Source organism: Rhododendron vialii, chromosome 3a (assembly GCF_030253575.1).
Source record: "Rhododendron vialii isolate Sample 1 chromosome 3a, ASM3025357v1".
NCBI lineage: Eukaryota > Viridiplantae > Streptophyta > Magnoliopsida > Ericales > Ericaceae > Rhododendron > Rhododendron vialii.
In genome coordinates this window covers 923174-947694 of record NC_080559.1, presented here as the reverse complement: position 1 = coordinate 947694, position 24521 = coordinate 923174, and the positions used below count along the sequence as shown (strand labels likewise).

The 24521-nt window shown below is 39.5% G+C and overlaps 2 protein-coding genes and 3 long non-coding RNA genes across 5 annotated transcripts; 3 read left to right on the top strand and 2 right to left on the bottom strand.

Moving 5' to 3' along the window:
• Positions 1-3969: 3969 nt before the first annotated feature.
• Positions 3970-4372, top strand: LOC131320763 (uncharacterized). Its single transcript, XR_009198337.1, has 2 exons — positions 3970-4159; positions 4315-4372. It is a non-coding gene; the product is annotated as an uncharacterized LOC131320763 (long non-coding RNA).
• A 2744-nt stretch (positions 4373-7116) lies between these two features.
• On the top strand, positions 7117-10464 carry LOC131320761 (uncharacterized). The gene is made up of 2 exons (XR_009198335.1): positions 7117-7532; positions 10200-10464. It is a non-coding gene; the product is annotated as an uncharacterized LOC131320761 (long non-coding RNA).
• An 857-nt stretch (positions 10465-11321) lies between these two features.
• Positions 11322-15292, top strand: LOC131320762 (uncharacterized). The gene is made up of 2 exons (XR_009198336.1): positions 11322-12357; positions 15025-15292. It is a non-coding gene; the product is annotated as an uncharacterized LOC131320762 (long non-coding RNA).
• Positions 15293-15386: 94 nt separating this feature from the next.
• On the bottom strand, positions 15387-16757 carry LOC131319346 (PKS-NRPS hybrid synthetase cheA-like). Its single transcript, XM_058349552.1, has 2 exons — positions 16228-16757; positions 15387-16104 (listed from the first exon to the last, which is right to left on the bottom strand). The coding sequence occupies exons 1-2, from the start codon at positions 16755-16757 to the stop codon at positions 15387-15389; spliced, it is 1248 nt and encodes a 415-aa protein (XP_058205535.1).
• Positions 16545-17736, bottom strand: LOC131320760 (PKS-NRPS hybrid synthetase cheA-like). Its single transcript, XM_058351608.1, has 2 exons — positions 17493-17736; positions 16545-17414 (listed from the first exon to the last, which is right to left on the bottom strand). Exons 1-2 carry the CDS (start codon positions 17493-17495, stop codon positions 16851-16853), a joined length of 567 nt encoding a protein of 188 aa, XP_058207591.1. The 5' UTR covers positions 17496-17736; the 3' UTR covers positions 16545-16850.
• Between the last annotated feature and the right edge of the window lie 6785 nt (positions 17737-24521).

Sequence of the window (24521 nt, the reverse complement as noted above, 5' to 3'; positions counted from 1 at the left end):
ATCGTGAAAGGGAATTAGAGTGGCTAGGTATGAATATAGAGCAAGCTTTCTTGGATGGATCTGCTGTACCAATTTGAGCTCATTCTTGTCGCAGAGTGAAGGTTGTAGAAGCCGCCATTGTCGTCACTGAATTGGTTTCAAGAAATTAGATCTAGCATCATAAATCTGGCTTTTGAGTCAAAAAATGATGGAGAGAGTGGGAGATCTCATCTCTCTGAAGAAAAAGTCTTAACCACCTCGCAACCATGAAGTAGAAGAGTAGAGGAGATGAGAGGAGGGACTAAGGAGTGGGTGGTGGTTGAATGAGAGAGGAGGAGAAAGGAAGATATCAGAAAGAGAGGGGGAAAGCAAGGAAGAGGGGTGGGGGTGAAAATCCACCCCGACTCTCTCTCTCTCTAGATCTCCGGACCTCTCCAAGAAGTCTCTGTTTCTGTTTTGTACATAAATGCCAGTGGTGGCCGCTATTTGCAGCCCAGTTCTTGCTACTCGCAGTCAATTGCTATCTACAAACCACCACCTTATAAGGAATTGCTACTTACAACCAAAAAATTATCCTTGAACTCCCCTTTTTACCCTTCTGTACAAAAAAACATACAGCCCTGAAGAAGGAACAAAAACATACAGCCCAGTTCTGTTCCTTCTTCAGTACGACGTTCCAACCTAGGTTTTATTTCCAGAGCTCCCCATAGTCTGTTCCTTCTTCCTTCTCTCCAGTCGACAGCTCCAACTCCCACCCCATTACCGCCACCACCAACTCCCACGCCACAGCCCCACCTCCCGTCTCTCTCTCTCTCTCTCTCGCTCCCCCCCCCCCGTCCCCGTGCGTTTCTTCTTCTTCTCCACAGCCACCAACACCACTCTCACCACACCACAATAACAGTACAACTTTGAGGCGAAGGAGGTGTGAGAAGAAAGCACAATACGCCGGCATCACCAACTATTTCGAAGTTAAACATCGGTAAAATTTTGAATTTTGTTATTACGCGGGTTTTTTTTTCCCGATTTTTGTTTGAATTTTTTTTGAGAAACCCACAGTGAGTACGCTACTATTTCATATATTTCAGATTTGATCGAACATTAGAGTCCGATTGTGTTCCACAGTTTCGGGTATTAAAGTCTGATTGTTTGCCCCTTATTCGGATTTTAATATCTGAAATTCATAGTATTTAAAATTCATTCGGATTTTAATTTCCGAATAGCCCCCTAGTTGAATATTATAAAAGTTGAATTGTTAGGTCATTCAGAATTTAATATCCAAAATTTATTATATCATTCGGATTTTAATATCCAAATCTTTATACCCCATTCAGACATTACAGTCCGATTAGTCCCCTCTATTTCGATTAGCACCCCTTGGTTGTAGACAGAGCTGTAGCTTTTCTTTCAACCAATTTTTGAAGGCATCTTATTGTAAAAGCAAGCCAAATCGATGAGCTCTGTGGTCTGTACACGTGTTACTAAATTTGTAAGATGCAATATGCATGAATAATGCTCAACACACCAATTGTAGCTCTTTTATTATGCTTATAGAGATGCGATATGGCTTCACAACTATAACTCAATATCATGACACGTAGAAACACTTCCAATTTGTAACACAATAACCTAGTGAAAAGTCTATTTTGATTACACTCCTACAAATAGTGTCATTAACACAAATGCGAAGAAAACCCGTTTCTGAAATAATTAATTACTTTCGATTTTGATACCAAAGTCCAATTGGCTATGTTTTTTTGAAACGAGTCGCCAATGATTGTTAATGTAGTCAATTGGTAACTTGGTATACAAACCATTGACATTGTCTAGGAATGATTGACAAAATTTTTGGATTTTAATATTTAGCTGAATTTGTAAGGTAAGGTCATTCGGAATTTAATATCTGAAATGTTTTGCCTCATTCGGATTTTAATATCCAAAGTATTTTACCCCATTCGGACATTAGAGTCCGATTTGTTCCCTCTATTTCAGTCATTAGAATCCGATTGTGAGAACCCATAAACATTCATAACATTACCCCACTCGGAGTTCTTTCTTTCCCATTGAAAAAGTTAAGGAAAACCCTAGTTTGGCATGAAGAACTTGAAGTAATCTCTTGGAGTTTGACATGTAATCTGAAAATTTCTCTTCTTCTGGTAAGAAATCTTCCTTAAACTACGAGTATTGATGAATATGTGCATATAGAATCAACTTACATGGAAGAGATTTAAGAATTATGGTTCTATAGTGCTTACATGGTGATTTTATACCTAATTCATCTTAAATTCTCAAATATTGTTAATTTGTGGATAATATGATTTTGATCATGGAAACCCAAGATTGATGTATGTTAGTTGGTATATAGATGGATTATGACCATGAACTTGTAGAATTTTGAAGTTGCTTACTGCTATTGATGTGAAGATATTTTAGAACTTGGGCAGCATCCAAAGCTGCATTTTTCATCAAATTTGTTATACTTAGACAAGTTTATTGGTTATGGGTCCTTTCGAGTCTTAAAGATTGTTAAGTTGGTGTTGTTTTGGCAATGGAATCATCGAAAAATATGACAAACACGATTTGTAATGAATATTCGATCACAGACTGCTCTGCTGAAAAATTGTGTTTCCTTCACAGAATTTCTGACTTTGAGATTGAATTTGACTTCGTTCTCTTGCTTATAAAATTCTGGAAAAAATCAAGGATGAACTTTGATGTGTTATTATGAGTTATACCAAATCCTAGGTCATTTGGGTGTATACTTTGATCTTAGCAGATTTTACAAGTTGGTGTGACACTGCTGGAAATACTTTGACTGCAGCATGTGATCTGAGTTTGTGGAATTAATTGAGCGACCTAAAGAGGTCGTATTATTCTAATTTTTTGAGTACTTGCTGTTCTATATATCTAATTTGATCTTATAAATTCTCGGTTCTTAACTTTGTACGGATTAGTCTTTAAAAATACAACTCCTAGTCTTCTATTTGGGAGGGACATGCATTTTATGCATTCATATGTTGGTTTGTGCAAGTATACTTGATTTTTTCTTTTCGTAAAGGTGATTTGGTGATATCAATTGTGTTCTAGGTGTTAACGGGGTTTTCTTGACACTTGGCTCATATTTTTATTGCATGTGCAAGTCTTATGCCAATTTAATGCTTCTCTTATGACCTTGAAAGTAAAAGTTTATTGATGGAAAGTTTTTGTCATGTTACCATTGATGGATTCTGATATAATTCTATAGCCAAGGTTTATGTGGTATGTCGTTGGTATTACCTGACACGGTAGTTTATTCTTTGTTAAACTTCGTTTTGGGTGTTTCTAGATGCGGGGTGTGACACCGATTTATGTATCTTTATTCAGAGATTAGTATCCGATTCACCTACCTTTAATTCAAGCGTTAGACTAATGTATTGTTTGCAATGTACAGGAAATACAATGACACGAGTTCCTCCTACTGTTTCTATAAGGAAGAGGAAGGCTGAGCAAACTTTAACTTTGGAAAGTAAACGAGTCAAAACACGAGGACGAGGCCAGAGGCAAGAGGTTGGGGGTGAGGAGGATGTAGTGGTTGAGCAACATCGTGAGGTAGAATCTAGTACATAGTAGGAAAATAAATACTATAGTTTTGCATGTGGTTTCATATTAGTGAAATGCAATAATGTGATAAACCATGATTCATTTATAGATTTGTATCGTTTTTGCGTAAATCGTACGATTTTGACAACTATGATTCTAACATATTGTTTACAATGTACAGCAAATGAAACGAGTTCCTCCTACCGTTTCTGCAAGGAAGAGGAATGCTGACCAAACTTTAACTTTGGAAAGGAAACGAGGAAAAAGTCGAGGACAAGGACAGAGACAAGAGGTTGAGGTACATCCGGAGGTAGAGAAGGATGTCGAGGTTGAGCAACATGCTCAGGTAGAGAACGATGTAGAGGTTGAGGTACATCCGGAGGTAGAGAAGGATGTCGAGGTTCAGCAACATGCTCAGGTAGAGAACGATGTAGAGGTTGAGATACATTCGGAGGTACAAGAGGATGAGCCATATGCTGTTCTACGGGAGGATGAGCCACATGATAATGTAGGGGAAGATGAGCCACATGTTGAAATTTGTGAGGATGAGCCACATGTTGATGTACGGGAGAATGAGCATGAGTCCGTTCAACAAGAGGACGAGGTACATGAAAGTTAGAATACGATTTTGTGTTTCTATCTTTGAATTGGATAGATATATTTCACTCAACTACTAGTACTACTACTACTCTAGAATTTTTCGTCTATGATTCATTTATAATTCATTTATTAGACTAAACTATTGTTTGCAATATACAGGAAACGACACAAGCCAGAGGACGGGGGAGAGGACAAGGACGGGGGAGAGGACGAGGGAGAGGGCGTTAGGCGAGGCAAGAGGAGGTAGACGGTGAGGCAGTTGGTCCACAAGACCGGAGTTTGTTAGTGGATTTTAGGAACCATGTTGCTGTTGATATTTGGAACGGTATGGAGCGACCATTGTTGAAACTGCACTCGCACGGACGTAATTTGAAGAAGTGGTCAATAGCGGAGGCAAATGAGAGGTTACTTATGAGGGTTAGAAGTTCAGGGTTGTTTTCACTTTCTCAGATTATTTCTTCGTACACAGATGGTCAATGGGAAAATTGGCGCGATCATGTCATGAATGCAGAGAAACGAGTTGCGATTCAGCCTGGAGTCCCGTGGGAGTCACACCCCGACTACCTTCCTTGGTTTTTGACGGTCTCCCACTTCAGGGTCTCACCCCGTCCCGTAGAGGTGCCGTATACCGAGAGTGTGGAAGAGCGCAATGCAGCGGCTTTGGCCATTTTGGACACTGTTTTGGGTGGGACTAGGGCTAGGACTTCAACTTGCCCGTATGAACTACGACAAGCACTTGTTGAAGTGCAGATGACTTTGAGGAGACCGGAGGCTGCTGAAGCAAGCATATCAGGCCCTAGTTCTGATCGTTACTCGAGTCGTTACACTAGGTGCCGGCGCGATGACCGTACTTGAGACTTGGTATTCTCTGACTTGTTTTTAATGGACTTTATGGCTTGTTTTTGATGGCCTTGTATTTATTTTGGACACTTTATGACCATGGTTTATGGACTACTTTTCGTGGTGGAATGACTTTTGTTTTATTGCAGATAAGTATTATGATATTTGTAATAATTGGATATCGTTAAAATATGAATGTTAAGTAGGACACCAAACGTGTCCGAGTGCAATCAAACGTCGACTCTCAGGGGGAAGGGGCGGATATCGTAGTGAACGTAGGACATTGATGATTCGATAAAAAGACAACCATCGCCTGAAAAACAGATGCTATGAGGTGAACATAAGAATTTTGGTCAAAAAACCCATTTTGTCGGTTTCCAGTTAACCCGTTGCAATTATTGTAGAGAATCTAAAATTTCATTGAATAGTCATGTCGGAAAAATTTCTACACAAAATCCTAGCAGCACGTATTTTGAGGCATAAATTCGATGCAAATAACCCATTTTTAACTACAGAAAAATGCCAGCATCATTGGATTTTTTTACACGAACACGTTTTACGAGGAATAAAATTCTTGCAAATGTATATTTTCATGTCGCCACGTTATACGAGGAAGAATTACATCCCATTTTCACCAATAATAAATAAGGGAGTTAATTTTCAAATTTCCCTTTTAATATCCACCCTCTTGTTCGTCCATTACAGCCCATTCATTCGGAGAAAATTCAATTCGGAAATAAATATCCAAAATATTTAACAATTTTTGGACTTTAATTTCTGATCTATATATCAGTACTTGGATTTTAATTTCCGAACAGAATGCGAACTATCAGATAGAATAACACCAATCGGACACTAATTATTGAACTGGATCAATAATTTCGGAAACAAATATCCTAAATTTATACCGATGTTCAGACTTTAATATCTGATTTTCATACCTTTAATTGGATTCTAATTTCCGAACAGAATGAAAACTATGAGATATAGCCCGACACCATTCGGATACTAATGTTCGAATTGGACCAATAATTTCGAAAACAAATATCCGAAATTTATCCCCAAGTTTAGACTTTAATATCTTATTTGTATACCTTTAATTGGATTTTAATTTCCGAACAGAATGAAAACTAGTTAAATTCATGACACCATTCTTGTTTCTGAACACAATGTCACAGAGTTGACAACTATGAGTTTTCAAACAGAAATACAATATAAGAGTTTCATTGACGATCCGAAAACTAAAAGCAGACGTAATCATCTAATTTTCATAACATTAGAACACATTATATAATACACCACATTAAATCGTTTCTCAATCTTCTGAATGGCTAATTGACATGGATGACCTCCTTTGTTGCTACGTCAACGCCGATGATTTCGTTGAACTTCTGAATGGCTGCAACATGTGCTGCATCCCAATTTTTAGCGATAGAAATACGATATTTTTTCCAATTGCAAGCTATTGGCGGCAGAGGGGAACCTTTTTTAAGGAATACCTGTCAAATTGCATTACGTACTTATAAAAGATAAATTAAGATAGATTTAAAGAGCGCAATTCATTATATAGATGACAACAAATCATTTACCAAAATAATACCTGTACAAAGTGTCCGCCGTCAACAAACCCGACAGTAATAACCTTTCGTTTCATGGAGGGTAAAGGCTTCGATTGGAGGGGGAGGAACGTAAGACATTGAACATTTGATAAATGGACGACGACACAATTATAAGCAGATGCTATGATGTGACCCATGTCTGGCATTGTCATCCAATGTTCCTGGGGCGCCGGACTTTCATACCATGCCAAGATGTGAAGTGATTCCCTAGCCCTCTGCGTCCCCCCTACCACTTGTTCATAAAGGTGTAAATGTGTTTCCAACTCTTTCAGCAAATCACTTCTTACCATTAACCACTCATGAACATCGTCTTTCATGAAGCCCGACACTGCTCGAAACCCACAATTCCCATCATCTTCAACATCCTTGACCGATTCTATGTAAGGTCTTATTGCTTCTGGTAACTGATTGATGAAGGGGCATATAAAAAGTTGTGCTGGAACTTTTGCTTTCCCTTTCAGATTACGCCGCGGTTTCTGTAGAGACCCATAATTAGTTTTTCAAATTTTAAATGTTTAATATGTATTTGGATTATCAAAGTTGGGATAACAATGTAGATATGAGTTGGGTCAATGTGAGATGACTTGTAAGTTGTGGGAGTTGACGTAATACAATAGGAGTGAAAGGGTGTAAGTGTTATTTGTGCTATATAAGTCAAAAAAAATGGGGCAGGAAACCATTTTTTTTTCACTTTCCCTTTTCTTTTTTTTTTCTCTTCTTTGGCGTCTCTCTCTCTCTCTCGGCTCTCACCTCTCTCACCTTCTCTCTTCGATTTCATCGACCACGAGTGAGACTTTTGAAAAATCCCAAGTACTAAAGTTGTTCTACGCGACGAGAGCTTCCTATCCATCGAAGAAAATTCACGATCGGAGCACTTCGAAGTTTCCTCCATATTCGGGCTTGCTTCTAACCCTCGAGGTAGGGATCTCCTACCTTCTTTACATGTCTAAGTGTTAGTTTGATGTACAAGAATCAAGTTTGATCATCTATTTTGAGTCTTGAATATATCTTGTTTGCTGAAAATTTCGTGGGTTCTGCTAATCTGTCTTTTTGGAGCCTTTCTGCTAGGAATTAATTTTTGGTGCTTTCATAACAGTTAAAGTACGTTTCAATACGAACATTTCGGTACCAAGATCATGAAAAACCGATAATCACACAATTAGTTATGAATTTTTGAATACCGGCTGTTTCCCTGGATACGCGAATCTGTGCGTGGCTGTCTTCTTTTAATTTTCTGGGTATGATGAACAATTTGGTGGCTTTGGGTCTTTTACAGGAGCTGCATATTTAAGTTAGGAAGGGATTGGCGTTGGAATCAAGTGATTCGGTTAAGTATACAATTTTTGGTGAATTTCTAAAGTAGGGTTAGTTGACTAGGGCGAAAATGGTTGCGAAACTGTTTTTCCTTTGATTTTTGGGTTAATCTCCTCTCGTTTTTGAACCTGGGATTTTTACTGAGCGTAGGGCTTGTAGTTGTGCAACTTCTGGCGTTGGTTTCAATATTTTTGGGTTTAAGATAAAAGGGTTATGATTATTCAATCAATTTTACTTGTTTCCGTCTTGGAATTCATGTTGTTTAATTGGATATAGTCTAATGTGAATGATTAACTTCGCCAATTTGACATGTAGGGATTTCTCTCCTCCTTTATGCGTTTATGAGTTGGTTTGATGTGTTTAAGAATGTTTAAACGTCCGTATTTGTTGTTGAGAGAAATCTGTCGAAACTATAAATCGTATGCTGAAAACCCAAGTCCTACCGGTAGGAGTTTTGGCTCTACCGGTAGAGGTGCTGTCCAGTAGTGTCTTTTGTGAAATTCTGGTCTCCTACCGGTAGGAGGTTGTGTCCTACCGGTAGGGAATGAAAAATCCGTTTTTTTTAAAACTTCGGACGATCATAACTTAAACATCTGTACTCCGTTTGGGGCATATTATATATCGAAGTTGATGTATGGAAAACTATACTTTCTAATGGTGGTAGCCTTATAATTAAATTCTAAGCCTATAAGAAGTTATAGTTAAAGTACGGTAGGTTGGTTGTGGGAATCCATACCGATTTTGGAGGTTATGTTGTATTTGAATATTACGGGTGATTTGGTATACTCCTAAGTGCTCGAGGTAGATACGTTATATGCATTGGGCATCCTTTGCCCTTAGAATCATTTGAGTGAGACACAAATGTGCGTTTAACTATTTGAATGGTCTACCGAGCCTTAGGGTAGTAGGCTATTATACTTGAAAAATGTTTGTCGACACCTAGTGAAAGTATGAGGTTGAGATGGTTGATTGTATATTAATGTTGGATTGGGAATACTTGAATGACGATGATTGATTATATTTATGAATTGAAAATGTGAGTTACAACTATTAATTTCCTCTTGAACTATGAATCGGAAGGTGAAGTCGTTGTGCCTAGCAACTTGCATGAAGTTGAACTTGTGACCAATTAGTAAATACTTGGTAGTAGAGTAAATGGGTTGGTGACGAGATTAATGATGAGAATTGTGGGAAAAGTCTAATGAATTTGTTCAAATAAGTGGAACTATGACATGATAAGTATGAGTTTCTTGCACGACATTTGCACAACGATACAATTGAGAATGTGAACGATGCGCGAACTCTCAAGGCCTAACCTTCAAGGTGGGTGCTTGGCAGGGGAAGCGGGTCCCATAACGCCCGGCAGGAGCTAACGCTCGTATTGAACTCTCAAGGCCTAACCTTCAAGGTGGGTGCTTGGCAGGGGAAGCGGGTCCCATAACGCCCGGCAGGAGCTAACGCTCGTATTGAACTTTCAAGGCCTAACCTTCAAGGTGGGTGCTTGGCAGGGGAAGCGGGTCCCATAACGCCCGGCAGGAGCACTCGCTCATGATACCAACTAGGCCCACCAACGGGTGTGGTGCTAGGGCAGGGGAAGCGGGTCCCATAACGCCCGGCAGGAGCATTCACTCATGAAAACATAAAAGAGAGTTGGAGAATGAAAGATGATTTTGAATGAGGAGCAATTAATGTGGAACACCGATGACGTTATTGGTAACTACGAGGAAATTCAAAGGAGTTATGTTCATTCTCTACTAGAGTTGTTATATTTTGTTTACCTTAAAACATGGAGTTGTGGTGTATGAAAAGGATTTGGGATTTACGGGTGAGTTTCCTTATTGTCGAGGTGCGGTACTATTCGATGTGTCATTGTTATTTCGTACTCTAACTATGCATAGTGTGTGTATTTTTGGTGAGTGGTGGGCTCGTTACTTGAGACAAGAAAAATGATGCTTCCATTAAAGAACTCAGATTAACCTTTAGGTCTCTGAAATGTGGAAATGAAAAAGCAAGGATTGATTTGGGTAACGCCGTAATGGTAAGTTGAGATTTTAAGAATATTTGTGTGTGTAGGTGAGAGTGTCAATGTTTGAGAAATGGAGTTAAATACTTCCCAGCGTGAGTATAGTATTTTGAGTTTCACCTTTGATAAAACAAATATGCTTTTGAAAAAAAAAAAAAATGTTTTTCCTTGATGTCTGTCTTCACTTGTGCATATAATTTAGGTATGGATATCTCTACGAGCTAGTGTAGCTCACCCTATCCTTTCAGGTACTTGTCATGACACTTAGCTTGGATTGCATGGAGTGCACATTGAGACGTCTCTTGAGCGCTTCATTGGAACCTTTAAGGAGTGGTTTATCATCAAGTTTGATTCATGTCATGTACTTTACTTGCAATTGAAGGTTGTATCTTTTGATTAGATCATATGTAAAGCTATGTACAAACTCCTCTCCTTGATGATTATGAAACCCATTTAAGTGTAAACGTTTGGGAGACTTTATGTAAAAAAAAAAAAAAAAAAATTTAGAGAGAAGAAGAAGCGACTTGATTTGCTGTTTGGATTTACACGACATTCAAGGGTAAATATAATTGAGAGAAAGACTTTGGTTTGTAGAAAATATATTATTATTTTAGTTAAAAAATCGTGGGCATGACAACTTGGTATCAGAGCATAGATTTAGAATACCTTGGAACCGTGGGGAGTCACTAGGTCTTATGGGTCTAGCGATTGCATTTGTGCCATGAAAGTGTGGGTGCTAATGTAAATAGGTTTCACTTGTCAACGTGGCATTCCATGTACATTTGTGTTAGAATTGTGTAGTGTTTTGACCCATATCAGAGGAAAATTGAGGGCTTGACCTCGTAGGTGATGTGATTGTTGTTCATTACCTGCTTTCTTTAAAGCTTACGGTGGCTGGAAATTGCTTGTTTTGCGAATAGGTATATTTGTATGAAGTTACGTCTTGACGGCGTTGCTACGATGTTGTTAGGCTTTGTGATTGTTACGTGTTGATGTGTGTTCTGTTTGTTATTTGTGTTTTATGCTATTATTTTGGTGTATGTTTTGTGTTATCGAAAATAGTAAAGCTTGATCATATAGCGCATTTCATATGTTTTTGTTAAAGTTACTTTTTGATTGTTAAAGGTGATTGTAATTGGCATATGTAAAACTCATTTTCTTAGACTTGAGGATCTACTTCTGGATATTCAGTCTGAAGTACGGCTGGCCACCGCAATTTCAGGATTGTATGTCTAGAATGGAAGCTCTTGAACAAAAGAAGAAGAAGGGGGATTTACCTTTTGCCATGGAACTAAACAAGGATAGATCATGTGAAACTATAGTTAAAGATTTGTATCTCTCTGACAATTTTATACTGTTGTGAAGACTATGCATGTCTAAGTCGCTCTACGTACTAGTCTTCTGTAAGTAAGTGTCTTTGTATCCTATTGAGAATTAGGAACAGTGAAACAAAATGATTAAATCCTTTAAAATTGCCATACTTTCCTTCATGAGATTGAGTTGGTAACTTGGTATATGTGTTCCTGAAATTTGGAGATGCAATGACATGGCTTGATGATGTTATTTGATTAACAAGAACTCGTGTGAGAGTATGATAGAGTTTAATGTCATGTTGACGCTACGCTATGAAGAATGTTGAACTTAGGATTAATCCTTGAAAGGAACGCTTGGTTATGAGGAAACATGATGGAGTTGTTCTAATGTGAGAATTTGAGCCACAAGGGAAGAGAAAGAGGACTCTATATGTGGATAACGAGAGATGAAATGGAGGGAAGTATTCGGACTTGATTTTATTGTGATCGGTGTAGGTTTCTTGAATCTAGATTTCATGGTGGTTAACTTATTGAACCTTCCCTGATGTTGTGCTATTTGTTGTGACGGTTGTGTTGTGTAATTCGGTTGTTTCACGACTTGTTGACTTGGTTATGAATTTCGAGGACGAAATTTCTTTTAAGGAGGGTAGGATGTAGAGACCCATAATTAGTTTTTCAAATTTTAAATGTTTAATATGTATTTGGATTATCAAAGTTGGGATAACAATGTAGATATGAGTTGGGTCAATGTGAGATGACTTGTAAGTTGTGGGAGTTGACGTAATACAATAGGAGTGAAAGGGTGTAAGTGTTATTTGTGCTATATAAGTCAAAAAAAATGGGGCAGGAAACCATTTTTTTTTCACTTTCCCTTTTCTTTTTTTTTTCTCTTCTTTGGCGTCTCTCTCTCTCTCTCGGCTCTCACCTCTCTCACCTTCTCTCTTCGATTTCATCGACCACGAGTGAGACTTTTGAAAAATCCCAAGTACTAAAGTTGTTTTACGCGACGAGAGCTTCCTATCCATCGAAGAAAATTCACGATCGGAGCACTTCGAAGTTTCCTCCATATTCGGGCTTGCTTCTAACCCTCGAGGTAGGGATCTCCTACCTTCTTTACATGTCTAAGTGTTAGTTTGATGTACAAGAATCAAGTTTGATCATCTATTTTGAGTCTTGAATATATCTTGTTTGCTGAAAATTTCGTGGGTTCTGCTAATCTGTCTTTTTGGAGCCTTTCTGCTAGGAATTAATTTTTGGTGCTTTCATAACAGTTAAAGTACGTTTCAATACGAACATTTCGGTACCAAGATCATGAAAAACCGATAATCACACAATTAGTTATGAATTTTTGAATACCGGCTGTTTCCCTGGATACGCGAATCTGTGCGTGGCTGTCTTCTTTTAATTTTCTGGGTATGATGAACAATTTGGTGGCTTTGGGTCTTTTACAGGAGCTGCATATTTAAGTTAGGAAGGGATTGGCGTTGGAATCAAGTGATTCGGTTAAGTATACAATTTTTGGTGAATTTCTAAAGTAGGGTTAGTTGACTAGGGCGAAAATGGTTGCGAAACTGTTTTTCCTTTGATTTTTGGGTTAATCTCCTCTCGTTTTTGAACCTGGGATTTTTACTGAGCGTAGGGCTTGTAGTTGTGCAACTTCTGGCGTTGGTTTCAATATTTTTGGGTTTAAGATAAAAGGGTTATGATTATTCAATCAATTTTACTTGTTTCCGTCTTGGAATTCATGTTGTTTAATTGGATATAGTCTAATGTGAATGATTAACTTCGCCAATTTGACATGTAGGGATTTCTCTCCTCCTTTATGCGTTTATGAGTTGGTTTGATGTGTTTAAGAATGTTTAAACGTCCGTATTTGTTGTTGAGAGAAATCTGTCGAAACTATAAATCGTATGCTGAAAACCCAAGTCCTACCGGTAGGAGTTTTGGCTCTACCGGTAGAGGTGCTGTCCAGTAGTGTCTTTTGTGAAATTCTGGTCTCCTACCGGTAGGAGGTTGTGTCCTACCGGTAGGGAATGAAAAATCCGTTTTTTTTAAAACTTCGGACGATCATAACTTAAACATCTGTACTCCGTTTGGGGCATATTATATATCGAAGTTGATGTATGGAAAACTATACTTTCTAATGGTGGTAGCCTTATAATTAAATTCTAAGCCTATAAGAAGTTATAGTTAAAGTACGGTAGGTTGGTTGTGGGAATCCATACCGATTTTGGAGGTTATGTTGTATTTGAATATTACGGGTGATTTGGTATACTCCTAAGTGCTCGAGGTAGATACGTTATATGCATTGGGCATCCTTTGCCCTTAGAATCATTTGAGTGAGACACAAATGTGCGTTTAACTATTTGAATGGTCTACCGAGCCTTAGGGTAGTAGGCTATTATACTTGAAAAATGTTTGTCGACACCTAGTGAAAGTATGAGGTTGAGATGGTTGATTGTATATTAATGTTGGATTGGGAATACTTGAATGACGATGATTGATTATATTTATGAATTGAAAATGTGAGTTACAACTATTAATTTCCTCTTGAACTATGAATCGGAAGGTGAAGTCGTTGTGCCTAGCAACTTGCATGAAGTTGAACTTGTGACCAATTAGTAAATACTTGGTAGTAGAGTAAATGGGTTGGTGACGAGATTAATGATGAGAATTGTGGGAAAAGTCTAATGAATTTGTTCAAATAAGTGGAACTATGACATGATAAGTATGAGTTTCTTGCACGACATTTGCACAACGATACAATTGAGAATGTGAACGATGCGCGAACTCTCAAGGCCTAACCTTCAAGGTGGGTGCTTGGCAGGGGAAGCGGGTCCCATAACGCCCGGCAGGAGCTAACGCTCGTATTGAACTCTCAAGGCCTAACCTTCAAGGTGGGTGCTTGGCAGGGGAAGCGGGTCCCATAACGCCCGGCAGGAGCTAACGCTCGTATTGAACTTTCAAGGCCTAACCTTCAAGGTGGGTGCTTGGCAGGGGAAGCGGGTCCCATAACGCCCGGCAGGAGCACTCGCTCATGATACCAACTAGGCCCACCAACGGGTGTGGTGCTAGGGCAGGGGAAGCGGGTCCCATAACGCCCGGCAGGAGCATTCACTCATGAAAACATAAAAGAGAGTTGGAGAATGAAAGATGATTTTGAATGAGGAGCAATTAATGTGGAACACCGATGACGTTATTGGTAACTACGAGGAAATTCAAAGGAGTTATGTTCATTCTCTACTAGAGTTGTTATATTTTGTTTACCTTAAAACATGGAGTTGTGGTGTATGAAAAGGATTTGGGATTTACGGGTGAGTTTCCTTATTGTCGAGGTGCGGTACTATTCGATGTGTCATTGTTATTTCGTACTCTAACTATGCATAGTGTGTGTATTTTTGGTGAGTGGTGGGCTCGTTACTTGAGACAAGAAAAATGATGCTTCCATTAAAGAACTCAGATTAACCTTTAGGTCTCTGAAATGTGGAAATGAAAAAGCAAGGATTGATTTGGGTAACGCCGTAATGGTAAGTTGAGATTTTAAGAATATTTGTGTGTGTAGGTGAGAGTGTCAATGTTTGAGAAATGGAGTTAAATACTTCCCAGCGTGAGTATAGTATTTTGAGTTTCACCTTTGATAAAACAAATATGCTTTTGAAAAAAAAAAAAAATGTTTTTCCTTGATGTCTGTCTTCACTTGTGCATATAATTTAGGTATGGATATCTCTACGAGCTAGTGTAGCTCACCCTATCCTTTCAGGTACTTGTCATGACACTTAGCTTGGATTGCATGGAGTGCACATTGAGACGTCTCTTGAGCGCTTCATTGGAACCTTTAAGGAGTGGTTTATCATCAAGTTTGATTCATGTCATGTACTTTACTTGCAATTGAAGGTTGTATCTTTTGATTAGATCATATGTAAAGCTATGTACAAACTCCTCTCCTTGATGATTATGAAACCCATTTAAGTGTAAACGTTTGGGAGACTTTATGTAAAAAAAAAAAAAAAAAAATTTAGAGAGAAGAAGAAGCGACTTGATTTGCTGTTTGGATTTACACGACATTCAAGGGTAAATATAATTGAGAGAAAGACTTTGGTTTGTAGAAAATATATTATTATTTTAGTTAAAAAATCGTGGGCGTGACAGTTTCTCTTTGACCGGCTTAGGGGTTTGAAGGGATGCCATAACATGCTCAAATTCCGAGGGATCCCTACGCATCGAATTTTGTTCTTTGGCTGCATTTTTTTCTTTCGTTGACTTCCGACCGCGTGGTTGTGCATTCACTTTGGGTTCAAGGAGAGTACTGGTTTTCGGATGAGCAAGCTCTTGCATTTTCTTAACATAATTTAGCTTTACATCAAATTGATCTTCTTTCAAGAACTTGTTGTAAAAACAATCAAAGTGAGCCAAAAGCGTCTCCTCCATCGAACCCTCATTCTGGGGTGCAAGCAAAGAAAGTCTCTTCCAATGGTCGTAGATTAACTCAATCGGTAGAGGGATATTTTCCATCTTGTAAGGAGCAATCTCATGAGCGCAAGGTAAACCATGGGTGTGCCTCAAAGAACACTCGCATTGACGCTTCGATTTCACAAACCATTCGACTTGATGGGATGCCGCTAAAACAAGTGTCATGGCATTTGACGAAACAACTCCCCTTAGCCTATCAAATAGAGTTGTCCTAAAATCATGTTGCACAGAATTAAGGCTCTTCTCAAACGAAGCTTTGATTTCAGTAACTTGTAACAACATCAATCTGTGAATCTTCTCCCATATAGTATCAAAATTGCATTGCGAGTTTTCAAGATGATTTTTTAGCTTCGAATGTGAACTCTCCGCCCTATGCATAAATATGGCAAGATATTAACCGTAGCAAATAACATGAATAAATGAAAATTTTCCAAAAACGCGTGAATAACATGAATATTAAGGAAAATGCCAGAGTTATGAATGAAGCGTTTACCTGTTACTTGTTAGGTTTCCGAAATGCATGACTTTGTCCGTCCAAGCTCCTACAAACCTCTCTTTGTAGGGTACCAACCAATTTTTCTCGACGTACTCAAGTGCTACAGGAACCATTTCAAAATTACGCTTCAAAACACAAAGGTGCTCCTCATACTGTGCAACACTCGATAAAAGGACGACTAAGCCCCAACTGCAAATAAACTCCTCCCACATCTTGTCATCAAACATCTTTCTACACTTGGCTAATACGTTCTTGCCAATATGCCACCTACATAGGAGGTTGGTAGCTTGAGGGAAAACATGTTCGATGGCATTCATAAGCGCCAACTCTCTATCTGTGACAATAACGGACGGAAGCGCGTTGGGATCCATCATGCCTTTTAGCTTCTCCAAGACCCAAGTGTAGTTTTCCGTTTTTTCACACTCCATGAAAGCAAATGCTGCACAAAAAGTCATCTCAGTCGATGTTACACCAACAATTTGAAGCAAAGGAAACTTGTACTTATTCGTCTTGTATGTGCAATCCATCATTAAAACGTGGGGAAAAGCACGTAACATCTCCCCGGCAGATGGAGGAGACCAAAACAACTCTGTGACATTCTCAGTCTCATTCCCACGGGCTCAATGAACGTAGTGGTACTTTTCTAGCCGATCCAACAAATGTTGCATTTGAGATTTTCCAGCTTTCTCTATCACTCGATACTTGTGTCGTACATTGTACACGGTTTTGATAGACGTTACGTTCTCAGGATCTTGAACCTTCAAATGGGTTAAGATTTCTTTGGGTTTCACCAAAGCAACTGACAAATCAACCACCGTGCTAGTCTGCTCTGCCGACAACCTCCCGGCATACGAATGGCCCTCCAAGTACACCGCTGGAGGATGGTTATGGGTGCCATTGTGGACAGAGATAGTCCAACCATCATTGCCCTTTACAGCTTTCAATTCAAATGGGCATTCACATTTTTTGGTGCCCGTGGACCGTACTCTCTTCTTCACAGCTACCTCCTTCCCATCAACTTTCTTCACAAACGGCCTATACTTACCACTCCTTTCACATGAAAATCTCATCCTAGGTGTGCGATTCTTAATACATTTCTCAGAACCCTTAATCACAATGATAAACCCGTGTTGTTTACCAGTGCATCTTATCCAATCTACCAACGCTTCATCGGATAGAAAAACCTACACACACATAACAAAAAATTATAGCCCGTAATATAAGATTGCACAAGATAAATACTCTATCAAAAAAACACTTACCATCTCCGTTGTAAAATGCTCCGTATAATCGTATGAAGGACAAGTTGAAATAGGTATAGTCGATGGCCCTACAAAACTACCAAGTGTTGAAGTGTCAACCTGTAACACCCAAAGACCAACCAGGTAAGTGTAGGATTTTCTGCAGTTTTATTCAGATATTAATATCTGAAAACTGGCACTAAATTCGAATATAAGAGTCCAAAAATGTTGACAATATTTGGATATTAATATCCGAATAGTTGTACATAATTCAGATATTAGAGTCCGAAAAGTTAGTAAATTTTTGGCACTATGTATCCAACTGTAAATACAGGATTCTCTGCAGTTTCATTCAGAGATTAATATCTGAAAACTGACACTAAATTTGGATATAAGAGTCCAACAATGTTGACAATATTCGGATATTAATATCCGAATAGTTATACATAATTCAAATATTAGAGTCCGAAAAGTTAGTAAAGTTTTGGCACTGCGTGTCCAACTGTGTCGGGCCAGAACTGAAATTGAAAATGGAGGGCTTCTGAAATTGAAAATGGAGGGCGGGCTTACCTCTTGCTTCGATTTTTGCTCCATCATTACAACACCTGTGACATGTTTCTCAACATCCATTGTGTGATCTTCCGACTCCAAATTGTGGAGTATTAATGGGTCAACTTTTTCTTGTTTATCAATGGAGGGAGAAGAAGCAATCGAGGTTTCCATTGACAATGTAGGAGGAAAAGGAGAGGAGGAAGATAGGCAGACTTGGCTGCTGGTAGGAGGGGCCCTGTGGTGGGTGATGGCAGCTTGGTACGGATGAAAATGGAGGAGTTTGAATGGGGGAGGGAGGAGACGTTTCGGGAGGGAGGGATGGACGGGGAGACTTTTTGAGGTTGTATGTTCTGGGAGGGAGGGATGGACAGGAGATGATTTTTGTGGTTTGTGGTTGTATGTAATGAATTATAAGAGGATAAAATGGTCAAATAACATGAGATTTTAGGGGTATAATGGTCAAACTGAATAAGGGCATTTTTGTCCATTATTGATAAAAATTTTAATCGGCTGCGAGTAGCAAGAAGTGCGTTGCAAATAGCGGCCACCATGCCAGTGGATGTTCTATGCATATTCTTGAAAGTGGTAGGAAAATCTATGAAACCCCTTAAACTCAAGTTAAATCTTGACTTGTGCCTAGCTTGGACGCTGAACAGCTGTTGGAGAGAACGTAACCTTTTCAATTCATTATGTTCATATGCGGACTACAACTATATTTATACATAGTGGCGAAACCAAGAATTCGGTGCAAAAGGGGGCGTGTAATTTTGTTCACCCTCCTTAAAAGAGGATGATCATTACCTTTTCTCTTATTGGTTAAAATGGTGTAGATCCTACCATAAAGTGATGTCATACTTATTATGCAATACACTTTTTGGTAAGCATAACATCACTTTGTGGTAGAATCCACACCATTTCAGCCAATAGGAAGGAGGGTAATGTTCACCCTCTTGAGTGGAGGGTGAACAAAACTCAAGTCGCAGAGGGGGCACTAATTAGGAGAAATTTTTCAGTGCCTGGTGGGCATGGGCCACGTGGTGCCGTGCACCAATCTTGACCGTCCAATGAACTTTTGGACGGCTCAGATCTGTTCGGCTGCCGAGGGGTATTTTAATCATGTCACACTTTAAAATTAGCCTAACAGATCTGAACCGTCCAAAATTTCATTGGACGGCCGAGATGGTGCACGGCACCACGTGGCCTGTGGTCACCCGGCACTAAAAAATTTCTCACTAATTAGTTGCAGTCTCAGGTTTTTTTTTACCACGCTCTAAGTACTACTCCCTCGGTCCCACTTTGTTGTGAACGCTGCTACAGCTAAATTTTGAAGCAAAGTCGGATGATTCGTAAACACCCTTCCGAATATCGGATTGAGGTGATTTTTTACAAGGACCTTAAACGAAGTTGTGGGCACGCGCCCCCGGAAATTTTATTCGTAAAATTGGGCGCGGCCCTTTTTGCTTGGAAAAAGCACGGCGAAACGCCTCGATTCAGAGTCGCCACTCGGGTTTTAGCGGTAAGAATACCCAAGGAACCGAACTCGAAAAAAACGTTTTTGCCACGTTTGTTTGATTTTGAAAAGGCATAGACCGGTCCGTCGTCACCTTCGATATCTGAGGTTCGGGAGCCATGTTACGAGAGGGGAAGGGTTTTATGGCACCCCTCTCGCCCAATCCGGAGATCGGTCTCTACTCAGGCACTTTTATAAAGCGTTTGCACTTTTCTCTCATTTAATCATTTTTTAGCCAGTTAGGGGCGGGGGAACAGTTAATGGGGACGAAAGCGGTAACAAATTGCAGTTTATGTGACAAAATGCTTATGAATGATTTGATTGCGATGCTAAGTATAGATTGAGAACAAGCACTGAGCATCCCGAGCAAACTGCAGTACGCTGTCACAAGGTGACGTGGGCAGATTCTGCCAGCATGCACTGGTCGAGCCACTGCATGGTGATACAACCTGCGCACGCCACATATAAACTGGCGTACTCCACTTGTTGGATCTCTCAGTCTTTGTTTGCAACCCTCTGGGCTCTGGAAAAGGACCAGCGCACACCCAGGGCAAACCACGCAGTTTAATATAGCAGAGTATACACAGTCACAGGCAAAACGAATGGCTTTAGGCCATGAAAGAAAGCAGAACACCCCAAAACAGTGTGGGACAAAAGATAGGCCTAGCTTTCGCTTCAGATGCAAGGGCCAGTCACTGGACCCAGAAGCCTACTGCCGTACGCCAGTATATGACTGCCGTACGCCACTTTGCCTTTGATTCCAGTGTTTGGCTTTGCATCATCTGGGTTCTGGAACATGACCAGAAGGATCCCAGAGGCCTTTACATGGCAGAGATGAAAAAGATAGGATATTACCACTAAACAGTTCTAAACATGGAAAGCAGTAAACCGGTTATTAGCATGCTAAGGTGATCGACAGAAAGATAAAACAAAAGGAATGACGATCCATGATCCCCACGCCAGTTGTGCCCATACTTCCATTACTGGCGTACGGCATAGACATACTGGCGTGCGCCATGTTTTATCTGATACGATTGTCACATTTTTGCCATTTCAAGGCCAGGACTAGTATTGTTTACTAGCCTGGGCCCTGCTGGCTCCCCTCAGGGATCGAAAACAGAAAAGAACGTAAAGGTGGTATACCTTTTTGTATGGAGGTTTGGAGGAGATATTGAGCTTATGGGTTGAAGATGGAGGCTGAGAAGATGGCTGTATGTCAGCAGGGTGTATGGAGATGGGTTGTTCTACTTTCTCTTTTAATGGAGGAAGAGAAATAAAGAGCAAGAAGAGAGGTGAAGAAAGCTTTGTGCTTCTTAATGAGGCCAACCCCTTGCAAATGAATGCAAGGGGGGTATTTATAGAGGGGGGAGTGACTGAGATCAGTCTGGTCTAAGGCCCTGTTTGGCTGTTTAAGGTAAGGTTGGAGCCTCCCATGCATTAAATGCATGGGACTTGCCTTGATGGGGGGTGTAGGAGAGAGGGGGAGCGGGCCTGGCCGAAAGCGGTCATCAGGGACACTGTGGCCGACGTCAGGGTGGCACAAAAGTCCCGCCCAAGTGGCTGGATAAAGTTGATTTGACTGGGTTTGACTGGCGTGCGCCACTAGTAACTGGCGTGCGCCAGTACAAGATGGGCCACTGGTCGATGACTGACACGTGGCAGGTGACTGGCGTACGCCTCCAGGACACTGGCGTATGCCAATTAGGTTTTGCTGGGGCTGTTTGGCTCTGGTTTGAAGGGTTTTGAAAGGTGTTTGAGAGAGATTCGGGACGCTCAAAGCTCGACCACACCTTTGTCCTTAAACTGTTTTCGACTAAAATCATCATTGGGGAAATATAAGATCGACAAATAACGTTATCTGGACAGTCCAGAATGGGGTGTCTACAGAAGTATTTTGAACAAAATGAGCAGCTCCGATCATCTTTGCGGGACCCGAGACTGGCGCAAAAGGGGTCTGTGCGGGGCTACTGTACAGCAGCTGTTGTACCAGTAGCATCTCTGCTTTGTTGTGCCCTTATTTTCGGAATATTCCAAAATGATGTACTTGTTTCAAAACTTTTCAATTTTGGATGTTCATATTATCCCTCATTTCTCCCTCCCAAATTCAAATTTTGAACTTGATTTTAAAGGAAAGTGGAGCAAATTAATAACATGACAAGAAAGTTGATAAAAAAGTCATAAGTTACAAAGAGGTAAAATTGTAAAATTGGCACAAAATCAATGTAATCATGACATTTGAAAGTCAAAATAGGCACAATAAATTGGGACAGAGGGATTTTCGGTTTCTCTCATCGAGACGAAGCCATAATTTATAAAAGTTTGACGCAAAACTACCAAATGTAATTTTTTTTGAATAAAGACGAAAAAAATCACTCCCTACTTTTTAATCCCTACTCGCCCTAATAGTTTTTTTTTTCCCGGAACAAAGAATCACAGTCCCGTTCTTTGTTTTCTGTCGATTCGTGCGTGTTACCCCAAGAAGATATCACCGCAGCATCTGTTCTTTGTTTCGTTCGTAAAAAAAAAAGAAAAAAACTACTTAAAATAAATAAATAAATAATAGGAAAAATAACAGCCAAGGACGTGTTTTGATAATTAATATCCACCAAGGATATTTTGTTCATTAACAAATGTTCTTAACATGTCATTAAAAAGTATTAATTATCAAAATACGTCATGGACCTTCATTTTTCCTAAAAGGTCTCTCTCTCGCAGCCCCGTTCTTTTTTCCTTTTATAACTGAGAAGTGCCGACATAAAAACAAAACCTATACTCCTTTTCTTTTTCTTTTATTTCAAGCTGACTTCCAACTTTTTCCTTCTCGGCCCATAATTCCTCTTTTACTCTATGGCCCACCGTTTAGTCAATAAGCATTGGGCCTACGCAAAAAAATTGCAAATGATTTTTCGGTAATGTCCGTGGACTAATTAGTTCAGTGCTAAACTCCAAATGACCTTCAAACGGACTAGCTTCGCACTTTTTGTACCAAATCCTCTAAATACCTACAATACACAAATAAAGTATTAAGCTCCGAATAATAATATAAACAGGACTTAACAAAGATAAATTAGGGAGCTCTAATGTAAACATTTATGCACTTCTCACACTCCCCAACTTACACTTTGCTAGTCCCGAGCAAAGAAAGTAAAATGCAACTAAAGAAAACAAATCAAAACTGATAGCTCTTTTAAACCCCTAGGCGGCCCTGGTAGAACGAGTAAAGTCTCGTGAGGGTTTTCAGCAATGAACACCCACAAACACTATGAATTCTTTTCACACGAAACCTGAAAATCTGTAAGACAGCTTAATAATATCTCAAGCAAAGAATATGAAGCCATCACAATGAGATAACGGGCATAAGCAGTTCTAGATACTATCAAGTCATAAAAATGAGTCATGGCACCTAAACTCAGCGAGTGTAAACATGGGCTCCGATCACAAACAACTTATCCTTGGTAGCCAGCCGCCCATGCGCGACAAGCCAACAAAAATGAACGATCCGCGCTAGGATTCGTATGGATTTTCCAAATCCTCAAAAATGAACCATCTTATACTTAGAAAACTCTTTTTGGTTATTTGAAATTGTTTTCTTGAACAAAAAACCACAGCTATAAAGCTATGGGTACAAATGACTGAAATGAGTTTGTACATACCATGTTACAAATGAGTTTTGTGAGGCCCACCTCAGGTCTCACAAAGATGATTTGAACCGCATATTATTTTTAAAATATTTTTATGAAACTTTGTTAAAAAACAGCTTAATTCGATATCGGTAAGAATTTTTTCTGAATTTATGAAAGCAAAACTACTTAACTGCTCAATTTCACTCCTACAAATTCAAAAAAATAATCCTTAGAGATATAAAGTTGAATTAATTTTTTACATGGCTCCATAAAAAAGATTATTTTAATAATAATGAAAGGTTAAAATCACCATTATGAGAGCCCACAAAACCCATACATGGCAGTACTCACCCCCCTTAATCTTATTTGCCATCCAAATTTTGGATGGTGTGAAAGGAAAAATAAAAAATAAGTCTATTAGTGCATCCGCACTAGGATTGCTACTTCACTCTTTAACAAGCAATACACCATAAATATGGCTGCATCAGACTCAATACTTGGCTTTTTATTAAGAAAAATTTATAACTTTCCTACAGTCACTAGTTTAATTAAACTAGCCACTATTCACTCACTTTTTTTTATTTTATTATTTCTCGCCCTCTCTCTTCTCTTTTGGGATGGATATGAATATTTAATGGGACAGGTTTCAATATTTAATTGAGTAGAAAGTTAGAGTAAAGAGCCTGATTTCACGTAATTATGTAAAAGGGACTAGCTAAAATAAAAAAGTGAATTTTGAGGATTAATTTGGTCCAAAATTTGGTGAGCCCAATGCGGAAGCTCTTATGCCCTCCACCACCCTCTCTGTATCCCAAGCAAAACCCAAATTCCAAAACCAAAATCACCGCCTTCTCATCCCGGACTTGTCGTCACCACCGAAATCCTCGTCCCTCTTTCCTCCTCCTCCGCCCCCACGTCCTTCTCTCCCCTCTCCCAAACCATCTCCTCCTCCTTATCATCCTCCACCACCGCCAAAATCCCCTCCTTGATTCTGGGTTTCACGAACCCAGACACGATGCCTAGGAACAGCTTCTCCGTGTTGTTGACAGTCTGTTCGAATGATGAGATAGAGAAGGGATATCGTGATTTGGGTCTGTTAACACAAGCCCCTAACTTTTACCAATAATAAATTCTCATTGGGCAGTTGGCGTAGCCAATCGGCACCGAACGACATAAATTCTGTGCACTTTTTTCAGGTGCGCTTTTTGTTTCGAGTGGGACCCAAAATCCCAACAGTTTTTCATTGTGCGATTGAGTTTCATTGAAAGAAAATGATAGAATCGAACCTCATCTAAGTGTTTTGTTATTTGTTCTACTTCTGAAACATTCTATAGGTAAATGTAAATCCCATTTAATCTTTGTCCT

What these genes read in the sequence shown, in the direction of transcription:
- LOC131319346 (XM_058349552.1), bottom strand. Translation starts at nt 16,757, where the DNA reads ATGGATTGCACATACAAGACGAATAAGTACAAGTTTCCTTTGCTTCAA. An exon ending in GGAAACCTAACAAGTAACAG is followed by an intron (nt 16,105 to 16,227) that starts GTAAACGCTTCA and finishes ATTTATGCATAG; the next exon opens with GGCGGAGAGTTCACATTCGA.